At 37.7% G+C, this 14,354-nt stretch overlaps 1 protein-coding gene across 4 annotated transcripts in view; it reads left to right on the top strand.

Moving 5' to 3' along the window:
* The window catches only part of LOC122806592 (basement membrane-specific heparan sulfate proteoglycan core protein-like), a 1,657,353-nt gene that overhangs the window by 851,241 nt on the left and 791,758 nt on the right, over positions 1-14,354 (top strand). For all 4 annotated transcript variants that reach the window (XM_044077142.1, XM_044077143.1, XM_044077144.1 and 1 more), the window contains one exon: positions 2,109-2,444. In XM_044077142.1, coding sequence (XP_043933077.1) covers positions 2,109-2,444 — 336 coding nt within the window. The remainder of the gene's footprint in view (positions 1-2,108; positions 2,445-14,354) is intronic.

Raw genomic sequence — 14,354 nt, 5'->3', positions numbered from 1 at the left:
CTAGGTAAGTTCTTGTACTTTGCTTTGGAAAAGTCTGATGTAATCAGTTACAAAATTACTGATTTTGTCCATTCACTATTCTATATAACTTTTTATTTTGATAGATGTTAGAACCGTACTAATACCTATATATATATATATATATATATATATATATATATATATATATATATATATATATATATATATATCACTATTAATTATTTAGCTGCATACATAAACATAATGCCACAGCTAATATTTAAATTTTTTACTGTCTTTTTGGTCCTTGTTCTGCACCTAACAAACTACAGTGTTTGATGGTCCACTCAATTCTACCCAAACCATGATGTCCTAGGACACAGGGAGAAGGAAGTTAGAGCAACAGACTGTGGCCATGACTTATGACAGTAAGATATTATGTTGTGATCTCCTAGTGAGTGTAGGAGAGCAATATTGCAATCTCCTAATAACCCCCAATGGCCTAAAACATGGTGCAATGCATACTGTGATGGCCCATTATGATTGCATGCTTCCACATATCCACAAATACATCCAGAGGAAATGTGACAGCCATGCTTGGGCCACATATCTGCAAATACATCCAGAGGGAATGTGACATCCATGCTTGGACCACATATCACAAATTCATGCAGAGGGAAGGTGACATACATGCTTGGGCCACATATCTACAAATATAAGCAGAGGGAATGTGATACCATGATTGGGCCACATATCCACAAATACATCCAAAGGGAATGTGACATCCATCCTTGGGCCACATATCCACAAATACATCCAGAGGGAATGTGACATCCATGCTTGGGCCACATATCTACAAATACATCCATAGGGAATGTGACATCCATGCTTTGGGTATAAAAATACCCCACACAAATGCTTCCAAACAAAAATCCTAAACCTTCTGGAGTTTCTTTCATACTTGGGAGCTATATATATGCACTTCCATTGTTCTCTTGTAAATTGCTTACCCGATTTCTCTTCTCAATCTTTTCTAACAGCCTCTGATTGGTGAATGTGATATCCTAGATGCTTCACAGAGTCTGTAGTTGTAAGTATTGACATCCCAGGCCTACCCACAGGTGAACATATTGTGGATGGATTACACTTATGCTGGATTCCAATGATGGATGAACTGGCAATGGCCTCCTTCTCCCATCTCTTTCCATCAATTCTTCAGTGCTTGGGCCCCTAGTCAAACCTGGGTCCTTTGATATTTAAATCTCAACACTATGGGGACTGTTCAGCTGGTTCTTAGTTTTCTCAGAATTAAGTAGATGTAACAAAAGGAACCTGTCTCACAGTATAAATTAGTTCCAGCAGCTAATCCTTAAATCCCATTTTAAATTAAAAATACCAAGACATGGAATCATCTCATTCCCAACAAAAGGCTTCAAAAGATGAGCCATACTTCATTCTTTATAAACTATTTGTAGTATATGAGTATTAACCTCTGTACCCCTCCCAGTACAACCTCTGTTTTAAGTTTATTTTTCAGTGAACTGAATCATATCTACCCTTACTAGCATATCCGTTAAACTTTATTTAATGCTTCTCCAAAAGACAATCTCATCTTTAAAGTTAACCATATCATCTCTTCCCTGTACTTAGTGGTATCCTAATCTTCTTTAACATTGAGACAAAATTATTTGTAAACTCCAAAAACTCAAACATTTAATTTTCTTCTAAAGGCAGATCAACAATTGCAGCACAAATAATAATTACCCAAAACATTTCCCACATGTAATTCCAATTAAGACTGCAATATCAGTTTCTGTAAGATTACTTCTAGTAAAGTTGGTATTATGAGCTTCTTTTTATCAGACAGTACAGCAGACAGTTCCACCTTTCTGAATGGTTTAAGTAATGAATGCCTTGTTTTCTTTATAGTTATCTATTTTAAAATATAACACATTGAGGTAACAAAAGTGTTTAGTAATTTTATTTTACTGTTAAATCACCCAAACCAGAGCTGTACTTAGAAAAGCACTTCAGTACATCATATATTTCTGGCAGCTGACTTTAAAATGACTCGTGCATGAGAGTTTCTAGGAAAGACTCCAGCAGTTATTTGTTCAATGCTGAATTTCTGTTTCCTATTATTGTAGGTGTAACACCAGCAATAATTACACGCAAGTACGAAGTTACAGCCCTTCAAAGATCTGCAGTACTGCTTCCGTGTTACTTCAGAGTCGACTCGGAGACACTGGACATGAATCATCTCATGGTGCAGTGGGAATTCCAGGGAAAGAATGTGACCATGTTTATGGACAATGTTCTGTATAGCAGTGGAAGCACCAAAGTTTCTGTGAATGAACTGAAGAAGGGGAATGCCTCACTAGTACTCACTTCCATTTCACCTGCAAATGAAGGAAAATACAGCTGTATTGTCAGATACTTCTCAGACATCAAACAGAATGCAACGACCATTTTAACAATTGATGGTAATGTTACCTAACTGTGTTACAGTGTTTACTTTTCTATTTTTTTTTCTATTTTGTTATTTTTAACACCTTTATAAAATTATCAGTTAAAACATAGTCAAACATGCATTAATATAAAAGAAAACAAACCATATTAACATTTTTTTCATTACATACATTATGCATCATATCTGTTCTGTTTTATAACTGTTGTCAGTCCATTACATAAATTGCTTAATTCTTGACTTCCTTAAACCTTTCCCTCCTCCAGAACACTATTCTGCATAAATTGTTCCCAAAATTTCCATTTATTTCTATGTAATTTGCCCATTCCCTTTTCTAAAGATCACACTTCCAGTTATTTTATCTCTGTTACAATATTCAATCATTTGAATACAGTTGGTTTAGACTTTGATTTGCATTTTCTAGTAATTGTTTTTTTTGTCAGCCACCAGAATTAAATTTAACAAGGCCTTACTATGTCAAGGCAATTCAGAACCCGTGTCCTAGCTCAAAAGAATCTTTTCCTTAGTTATACCCATTTGCTCACAGAATATATTTATGACAGAGTACTCTGTAGGGAATTTTTAAAATCTGCCAGCTTATTGCATTCCCTAAACATATGCTCCCAGTTACCAATCTCTTCCTTATTGCACCTCCCAAATTTGTCAGCTTCCCAAGGAAAATTCTTTGAAGTTTGCTTGGGATATAAAAAAAATCTATGCAAATGCTTCCAAGCAAAATCCTAAACCTTCTGGACTTTGCTACATACTTGGGAATCATATATATGCACATCCACTGTGCCCTTGTAAATTATTTATCCAATTTCTCTTCCCAATCTTTTTTTAATCTTCTTTGATTGATTATATAAGTTTTCATGCAATATCTTATATGCTGTACTAATTATACCTGTTTTAACATCAGCTTCTGTTCTAGATCCAACTAAAAACTCTACTGGAGTAGGTCCTTCACTTAGGATTCCCCTATCCTTTTCTATTTTACTATACAGTAAACTCTCACTTAACCAGTACCCATGAGATTGGCAGATGCTGGTTAAGTGTAGCTTCTGGTTGCTTGAGAGCTGCTTTGCAATTTTTGATTTATTTATTTGTTCCCAACATATTGATTCCTTTGATAGTGTTCCCCAGTAAATTCCAGACCCCTCTTGCCTATTCTCTGTACCACTACTTGCAGTCATCCCTATTGGCAAACTCTCCTTTCTGGATTCCTGTGCTGGCTTAGTTCTTAGAATACTTTCTGCTACTTTATGAATATAATATTCCATATTGCTGTTATTATTCTCCTTAAGGATCTGAATCAAAATTCTCACTCTCTCCTTATTTCTTGAATTCACCCTAACTCTGCTTCAACATCAGCCCTTTCCACTTTGAATTATAACTTTCTGCTTGTGCTATGTCTATGAGCCTTAATTGTGTAGCTCTAAAATACCCTTCAAATCAGGTCAACCTAAATCATCTTGTTTTATTGGAAAGATCAACTTATCCCACTTAACTCTTGCCCTCTTCCCCTACTGTTAGATTAATTTCTTCAACGTTTTATTAATTATTGTCCACAACTTCTTCTAGTTGATAAAAGCATGCCTAACCTGTATATAAAACTAAAGGGACTAAACATATTTTCAAGGCTTGTATCTTACTATCCATATCCATAAACAGGAGCTTCCAGTTTCTCAGTTTTTGTATTATCTTTTTCTTTAGTCTCTTGTCACATATCCTTAGCTGCCTTAACAGAAGTTTTTTTTACTCCATATCAAAAATACTTAATCTTATTGTGTACCCATAAACATGGGTACTGCTGAACCAATTCATATGTGGGTACATAATTTATGGCTATAGTTTTATCTTCATTAATTTTACATTCTAAAAAGACTTCAAACTGTCTCAAAATATTCCACAACTCTGAGATGTCCTTTTACTGATTTATCAGGTACAAAATAATACCATCTGCAAACAAAGCCAACTTTTCTTGCTTACATACCAATTATATCCTTGAATTTCTGAGTCCCTTATTTTCTTTGCCATGGGTCTAAATATAACACAAATAACAAAGGAGAAAGAGGAAACACCTGCCTGGTTCCTATGTTTAGACACAACTTATCAGAGAGGAATCTTCCCACTTTAATTCCTGCCTTTCATCCTTTATATATCCTCCTAATTAACATTATTGTATCAGGGAATGCAAATGCTTCAATTTTCCTACTCATAAAATCCCAGCTTACTCTGTCAAATATTTTCTCAGCATCAAAACCTACCAACAATAACAACAAACTGGTATATTTCCTCTTCCTGGACCTCTCTAAGGCTTTTGATACTGTTTCACATAACATCTTCCTCTCTAAGCTTTCTTCCTTTAACCTCTCTACCTCCACCCTCAACTGGTTCTCTTCTTAACTATCTGATAAAGCTCAACCTAGCAAATGTTTGTCAGCTACTTCTCCATTCCTACCTGTTCTCACTGGAGTTCCCCAAGCCTCCATCCTGGGTCTCCTACTATTCAATATCTTTACTAACGATCTCTTTCAATCCTGCCCCCACTCTAAACGTATACAATATGCTGATGACTCTACGATCATATCTACCTCTGACAATCTAACCCACATACATACCCTCACACAAGATACATTACACTCTGTTGAAAGATGTCTCACTCCTAACCAACTCCTTCTTAACCCCAGCAAAACTAAACTTCTTCTTTTCCTTCCTAAACTTCTCCAACACCTCAAATCTTCCTTGTCTATCTCTTCCCTAAAGAACACAACTGTTCTGGCAGAGTCCCACACTAAACTACTTGGCATACTCATAGATGACAAACTAAAATTCGACACCCATATCAATAACTGCATCAAATAGACCCACCAGAAACTTGGATTGCTATACAGAAATAAAAAATTCCTTACACAAGAATCCAAAGTAACCCTTGCCCAAGCCTACCTCATTCCTATTTTACTATATGCTGCCCCTATTTTCACCAACCTCCAAAAAAATCTCTTTAACAAACTTAAACTTACTTATCATAAAATCACCAGGTTTGCTACAAATCTCCCCTATCGCACACACCACTGCCTCTCAGTAAAAAAACTAAACTGGCTAGAGATCACTAACCAATTCCTTTTGCATCAACTTCACATGACATACTCCATCTTGCTTCAACCCCTAGCTTGTCCCTCATTAACAGCTCTTGACTCTCCCTATGTCGCTAACCATGAACTTCGTAGCTCTGTCCAACACCTACTCCAAGTTTCCAAACCTAATAAAACCATAGGTAAAAGTCTTTATAGTCATGTAGTCTCTACATCTTCGAACAAGCTCCATCTCCAAATCAGATCTCTCCAAAATTCAAACAACTTCAAACTTGCCCTAAAGGATTACTTACACAACTCCTGGTCCTGCCCCTGTAAAGACCCTACTTAAAATTATTTTTTTCCTACCCAGCCCTCTTCTCCCATCAAGCCACTACCTCTAGTTTCCTTTATCTTAGACTCCCTGGCTAGTAAGCCTTTTACCTCCACTCTCACTTACCTATGCTACGAGTTTCTTAATGTACTTTTTTGGTGCATCTTACAACTCTCACCTATATCTCTTAGAAATAAAAAAATCTCTTCAAGGTCTATTAATGACTTTTTACTGCATCCTACAACTCTCATTTATGTCTCTCCTGCTCTTACCCTACCTCCTCACTATTTTTCCAGGACCTGACTTGGTGCTAAAAGTAGGACCTGACCGTCCTCTAGTCCTTTCTTTCCCCTTTCCCTCATTCTCCTACTATATAACGGGATTTCACTTTGTGTTATTTTAAGGTTATTAAGGGCACCTTTTCACAAATGCTCATCACAATGTTTATTATCATGTTATGATTTTGTTTTATGATTTTTGTTAATGATTCTATATCTAGATCTGTATTTTCTCTCTTGTATACACCTGATAATCACTTTTATAACTCATTGTAAACATTGCTTCTGGAGCTTTTCTCCTCAGGTTTCTGCTGAAAAAGGACACCTTCCCAGCAAGACTAACCTAGTTAACAAATGGCAAATACATAATAATACATATTTTCTTACATTCTGTTTCCCTCTGGATCATCACTGTTCTTTTAATGTTATCAAATGTTTGCCTCCCTTCCACAAAACCACACTGATCCATATCCATCAATTTTGGCAACATCATTGTAATCGTTTTAGCTAATATAGACAATAAACACTTCATATTCATGGTTTAAAATTGAACTGTGTCTTTATAAAACTGTGTCTGATATGCATTTACTATCTTCAGGTATTACAGGCTCCACAGCTTTCTTCCAAGATGTTGGTGCTTCCTCTTCTTTTACTGCATGGTTAAACAAATCCTTCCAAACCATCATCACTTCCTCCCTTCCTAACTTTTAAACTTCCACATAAATACCATTTATTCTTGGAGACTATCCATTTTTCCTGCAGACTTATTGTACATCACCTTTTTTATCTCACCTCCTCCTATCTTAACTGTTATTAGTTGAGCCTCATCTACCTTTAACCTTGGCATGATTAAGTAAATATCTCCATTTATACTCTTTCTTGATTTCTACATTTCTCTGCTTTACACAAATTCTCATAAAAGTTCCTAAATTTGGGTTGCCACCTTTTAACAAGGGCAAAGTGGGACATGGGGGTGTGGTCAACATGATAGGGGTGTGGCCAACATGACACTGGCCACACCCCCACCACGACATCACCAGAGTTGTTAAAGGAGATGCAGTATTAGTTATGGATGCAACATTGTGACATTACAGCATACTGAAAACTCAAACCATTTAAATGAAGTGAACTATTACTGCACACACACTAATCGGTTGTAACAATAAACTTTAAAGGAATTAAAAACACACTACTCATTAAACAGACACTTGTTTATTTAAAAAGTAAAATTCATAAACCATCCATTGCTATTCAGAAAGAAAACTTAAAAAATCTACATACCACATACAAGCCAAGTATAAAATTAAGACTGTCAATTAAAGCTAAAGCAAAGAACACAAAACTACATACCCTAGTACAAATTAATGCTAAACAAAGAAAAACACAAAATTACGTACAATAAATCACTTTTTTTTAAAAGTGTATTTTGAATTTGATTTTATGGCTTGAAGAAGGGCCCGATTTGAAATAATATTCGAGTAAAAGTCACAACATTTCATCCGGTAATTTACACTCATCATGAGTTCAGCTTTTAACAAGTCCACACTACATCGGTTTCACACATCTGTCCATTTACCTTTCACCAGTGAAAAAACTCTTTCTGCAAATGCGTTTGAGGGTGGTATAGATAAAACCCTAGCAATTACCGGATAGAGTGTAGTCAGTTCAGGCCCTTCTTTGAAAAGCTTCAGCCACTTCTCTCCTGGGGTCAAGCTTGTGTTACATAACTGTTCGAGAGAGGGCCTAATTGCCAAGTAATCCCTAAAAAGATAATCTTTATCTACATCCTGCAGACTCAGGGCAGTGGTCACATTCAGCAAATCACTGAAGGCAAAGGGCTCATTTAAAGATAATTTAGATAGTGTAAACAAGTAGTTGCTTTCAGTATAATCAAACCACTGCTCCAGGTATTTCACTGCTGTCTCCAAGAAAACAATAAAGTCTCTTTTCAGTTTGTTAGCAGAAGTGCTGTCTAATGTGCTCATAAGTGCCCTAAGTTTCCCTCCAAAGAAAGCACCTTCAGCTCTTGCCTGCAGTTTTTGCTTGAGAGAGACCATTGCACAATAAGTTTCCATGGCAGTAAGTGCTGATTTTTCTAATGTACTTATGTGTTCATTAAAATCGACAAGAACAGCACAGAGAAAGTGCAGATAGTACTGGGGCAGTGTAGGCAATTCATTCTCACCATGCTTGTTACCTGAAAAGTACGACCATATCTGCCGGGGGGTCTCCTCTTCTCCCTGAGAGAGGAAATAGGACTGGAGCACTGGGAGATTTTTCACTACTCTTTCAATGGCTGGGAGTAGTGACAGCCACCTTGTTGGCACATGTCTTAACAGACTCTCAAATTCCATGCCACAAAACTCAAAGAAGTCTTTCAAGTCTCTGGTCCTTGTGGCAGAACCAGAAAAGTGGCTGAAAAGTCTCATTACAAATGCTTCCACATCGTATGGTAGTTGTGCTGCAGCTTTTTTGGCTGCATTGTGAATAATATGGGCAAGACAGTTAGCTTTCTGGAGTGATGGGCACTTTTCTTTTAATCTGGTATACACACCAGATTTCTTCCCATAGTTCACACTGGCATTATCAGCCCCATAAGCTGAAATATGGTTCCAGGGCAAGGAATGCCTTTCCATAATGTTGGAAATTTGCTGTGAAATAGCCTGTGCAGATTCGTCAGGGTCTTCATAGAAGTCCAAAAGGCCATTCACCACCCCTTCTTCTTTAGAAAATACCTCACAACAAGGGAAATAATTTTATGTTCCCCTTGTTGGAAGCATCTGATGAAATTGCAAATGAAGTACCTGGTTTTTGAAGGTCATGCAGGAGGCATTCTAATGAGTGTGGCCCCAAAACATTTTCAACTATGGCTTCAGCCTTGGTTCTACCACAAGATAGTTTCTTTGCAGTGTCTGAGTCACTGTACAACTGGCTGGCCAACTTTACTGCACAGTCCAAGCTGTTATATGAAATATTGTGCTTAACAGCATGGAAAACCTCAGAGGCTTCTGCTGCAATGATTCTAAGTTCTGGTCCCTCAAGGTTTGCATTCCTTGCCCACTTTGTCATCAGGTGAGTGGATTTAGCTTGAAGAATGGCAGTCTTATGTTGTTCAGTTGCCTCATGTCGTGCAACATCATTCCTTCCACTGTGGGTCACTAGAAATTCTCTCTTGCAGTACCTGCAGAATGCTTTGACATCAGTGCATCTCTCGATCCAGTCAAATTCTGTTTTCCAAACGTCCTGCCACTTGCACATTCTCTTGCTGCTGGTTGACTGTGATGAAGCTGCTGCTCTCTTCATGCTTGAATCTGTACTTACCTGATATGCAACATATTGACCAACACTGTTAGTAGGGTTCAGTAACATATTGCTGCACAGCACAAATGAACTGGCTTAATTGGCACAAAAAACTGGCTCGAAAAACATTGGCATGCGAAAGAACTGGCTCAAAAAACATTGGCATGCGAAAGAACTGGCTCAAAAAACATTGGCATGCGAAAGAACTGGCTCAAAAAACATTGGCATGTGAAAGAACTGGCTTGAAAAACATTGGCATGTGAAAGAACTGGCTCAAAAAACATTGGCATGTGAAAGAACTGGCTCAAAAAACATTGGCAGGTGAAAGAACTGGCTCGAAAAACATTGGCATGCGAAAGAACTGGCTCGAAAAACATTGGCACACGAACTGTCTTGAAAAACATTGGCACATGAAAGAGCTGGCTTGAAAAACATTGGCATGTGAAAGAACTGGGTCGAAAACATTGGCATGCGAAACTGGCTCGAAAACATTGGCACGAACTGTCTTGAAAAACATTGGCACATGAAAGAGCTGGCTTGAAAAACATTGGCATGTGAAAGAACTGGCTCGAAAAACATTGGCATGTGAAAGAACTGGCTCGAAAAACATTGGCATGCGAAATAGAGGAATGGAGCAAAAAAGAGTTTACAAACAGTTTAAGGTCAAATAGTAAATGAGGTAATGTAGGGGGCATTTTGGCCATTGAAGACTAACATTAACACAGCTTGTAGAAAATGAAATGCATTATTTTTACCACTGAACATGCCCACCACACCCCACAAGACAAAAAAGTTAACCATATTCACTGAACCAAAAAACAGTAAAATGAATGACAATGCACAGTGGATACCATAGACCTAATTTAGCTTTTGACCACAGCAGTTAAGAAATGTATGGCACTAATTTACACAGCGCAATGATCTATTAATAAACATGCCCAACAGCAGCACTGGTCATAATCTGATTATAATGAAAACAGTAAATAAGTATGTTGAAGACATCACTAAAACACAAAATAAAAACTTTGCTACTTAGGCGCCAAACTACCCTGTAACATGGTTTAGCACAATCTGAAATACATTGCATTAACTTCAGAGCATCCATCCACAAAAAATAAAATAAATGGGAAAAAGTCCAAACATTTTAACTTTTAAAAATACTTCTTGCAGGAGAAGTAACAAACTACAATGTACAGCAGACTCCATGGGCTCCTTTTACCTCAAAACATAGCAATTAATCCAGCACAGCAATGCAATAAACAGGCCCAAGTAAAAGTAACACACCCATATTCACATTACAAGCAAAACAGTACATTTTAACCTTATTAAAATGCATAATAAATTAAATGCACACATTTACAAGTATACATGAAAACAATCTTGAAACAGCTTTGGCAAATTGGCAACGTGTACCTACTAGAATAATAAATGAATTACATTAACTGTTAACATTCCCCCTCAAAAGGTAGACTTGTACCACAGACATGGACTTGCAGGAACAGGAAAAGTTACCTAAACAGTATATCGTAACTTCCTGAAAACAGCATTATAGTGCATATTTCCATACAAAAAAATACAAACTATGCTCAAACAATTCCTATATGCATACAGACAATACCCAGAAAAAGCTACGACAATAGAAATGCATCACACTAAGTTTATATTTCACTGCCCCCCAACAGAAACAAACAACTTCTATACACAGTTCAGCCTTTTAAAAGTAATGCTTCCAAATCATACCCCCAAGCATAATAACAATTACATATACATTCAGGTTTTATCTCTTTAAAACTACTACACAAAATATTAAAGTAACTACTACAGATTTAAATATTGCGTACTGCACCCACCATCTGCCTTTAAACATTAAAAAATTAAACCACAATATATTCCCATTTTAAACTAGTACAAAAGTCTCAAAATAACCACTGCACAGATTTAAATACTACATACTACATCCCCATCTACCTCTAAACATTAAAACTTAAATAAAGCACACTATTCCCATTTTAAATAACTAAAGCCACAAAATGCAATTATCTACTTACCACTCAGTTATTGCTGGGCTGGCTGGCTCCCTTGCTGGCTGGGCTGGCTGGCTGGGCTGGCTCCCTTGCTGGCTGGGCTGGCTGGCTGGGCTGGCTCCCTTGCTGGCTGGGCTGGCTGGCTGGGCTGGCTCCCTTGCTGGCTGGCTGGCTGGCTGGGCTGGGCTGGCTCCCTTGCTGGCTGGCTGGCTGGGCTGGGTTGGCTCCCTTGCTGGCTGGCTGGCTGGGCTGGCTCCCTTGCTGGCTGGCTGGCTGGCTGGGCTGGCTCCCTTGCTGGCTGGGCTGACTCCCTTGCTGGCTGCCTGGGCTGACTCCCTTGCTGGCTGGCTGGGCTGGCTCCCTTGCTGGCTGGCTGGGCTGGCTCCCTTGCTGGCTTGGCTTCAATGCTGGCTTCAATACTGGCTTCAATGCTGGCGAAAAATTCAGATCTTTTGTCCGGGCTGCTATAGAGCTTAGTGCTCTACAGCTGCGACCTTTATGGGGCTCTTCACAAGAAGTTCCGCCCCTACAAATAGCTGCAGCCAATTACTGTGCTGCATTACCACCGGACCTAGCAAAACTAAACTTCTTCTTTTACTTCCTAAACTTCTCCAACACCTCAAATCTTCCTTGTCTATCTCTTCCCTAAAGAACACAACTGTTCTGGCAGAGTCCCACACTAAACTACTTGGCATACTCATAGATGACAAACTAAAATTCAACACCCATATCAATAACTGCATCAAATAGACCCACCAGAAACTTGGATTGCTATACAGAAATAAAAAATTCCTTACACAAGAATCCAAAGTAACCCTTGCCCAAGCCTACCTCATTCATATTTTACTATATGCTGCCCCTATTTTCACCAACCTCCAAAAAATCTCTTTAACAAACTTAAACTTACTTATCATAAAATCACCAGGTTTGCTACAAATCTCCCCTATTGCACACACCACTGCCTCTCAGTAAAAAAACTAAACTAGCTAGAGATCACTAACCAATTCCTTTTGCATCAACTTCACATGACATACTCCATCTTGCTTCAACCCCTAGCTTGTCCCTCATTAACAGCTCTTGACTCTCCCTATGTCGCTAACCATGAACTTCGTAGCTCTGTCCAACACCTACTCCAAGTTTCCAAACCTAATAAAACCATAGGTAAAAGTCTTTATAGTCATGTAGTCTCTACATCTTCGAACAAGCTCCATCTCCAAATCAGATCTCTCCAAAATTCAAACAACTTCAAACTTGCCCTAAAGGACTACTTACACAACTCCTGGTCCTGCCCCTGTAAAGACCTTACTTAAAATTATTGTATTCCTACCCAGCCCTCTTCTCCCATCAAGCCACTACCTCTATTTTCCTTTATCTTAGAGTCCCTGGCTAGTAAGCCTTTTACCTCCACTCTCACTTACCTATGCTATGAGTTTCTTAATGTACTTTTTTGGTACATCTTACAACTCTCACCTATATCTCTTAGAAATAAAAAAAATCTCTTCAAGGTCTATTAATGACTTTTTACTGCATCCTTCAACTCTCACTTATGTCTCTCCTGCTCTTACCCTACCTCCTCACTATTTTTCCAGGACCTGACTTGGTGCTAAAAGTAGGACCTGACTGTCCTCTAGTCCTTTCTTTCCCCTTTCCCTCATTCTCCTACTATATAATGGGATTTCACTTTGTGTTATTTTAAGTTTATTAAGGGCACCTTTTTACAAATGCTCATCACAATGTTTATTATCATGTTATGATTTTGTTTTATGATTTTTTTTAATGATTCTATATCTAGATCTGTATTTTCTCTCTTGTATACACCTGATAATCACTTTTATAACTCATTGTAAACATTGCTTCTGGAGCTTTTCTCCTCAGGTTTCTGCTTAAAAAGGACACCTTCCCAGCCAGACTAACCTAGTTAACAAATGGCAAATGAATAATAATACATATTTTCTTACATTCTGTTTCCCTCTGGATCATCACTGTTCTATTAATGTTATCAAATGTTTGCCTCCCTTCCACAAAACCACACTGATCCATATCCATCAATTTTGGCAACATCATTGTAATTGTTTTAGCTAATATAGACAATAAACACTTCATATTCATGGTTTAAAATTGAACTGTGTCTTTATAAAACTGTGTCTGATATGCATTTACTATCTTCAGGTATTACAGGCTCCACAGCTTTCTTCCAAGATGTTGGTGCTTCGTCTTCTTTTACTGCATGGTTAAACACATCCTTCCAAACCATCATCACTTTCTTCCTTCCTAACTTTTAAACTTCCACATAAATACCATTTATTCTTGGAGACTATCCATTTTTCCTGCAGACTGATTGTACATCACCTTTTTTATCTCACCTCCTCCTATCTTAACTGTTATTAGTTGAGCCTCATCTACCTTTAACCTTGGCATGATTAAGTAAATATCTCCATTTATACTCTTTCTTGATTTCTACATCGCTCTGCTTTACACAAATTCTCATAAAATTTCTTAAATACATCTAATACCTCTACAGGATCTCTGGTTATTTTTATTTTTATATGCTCCCTAAGTTTGATGACAACTCTTTCCTCTTTCTATTGCCTAAGTCACTGTGCTAAAAGTTTTTGTGCTCCCCTTCCCCTTATTCTGCAGTACTTAAACATTTGTCAGCCTCTCTAAATAATCTGTATTACGTCTTAACCATATCTCTTTCTGATTGATTTCTATCAAATTTTTAAACTCCATTTTCATTTTATTCCACTTACTTGCTATAACTTCTGGAGAAATCTGTCTTTCCTCATAACTCTTGAATAATTTCCACTACCCATTCCTTAAATTCCTCTCTTTTTATCACATAGGTAGGAATGTGCTAGTGCCTCATTTTTACTTCATTACCCTACAACAATTTTTTTTGGTGTATGACCTGAA

Source organism: Protopterus annectens, chromosome 7.part0, assembly GCF_019279795.1.
Source record: "Protopterus annectens isolate FY-2018-M chromosome 7.part0, PAN1.0, whole genome shotgun sequence".
Lineage (NCBI taxonomy): Eukaryota > Metazoa > Chordata > Ceratodontiformes > Protopteridae > Protopterus > Protopterus annectens.
This window is presented reverse-complemented; position numbering and strand designations above follow the sequence as displayed.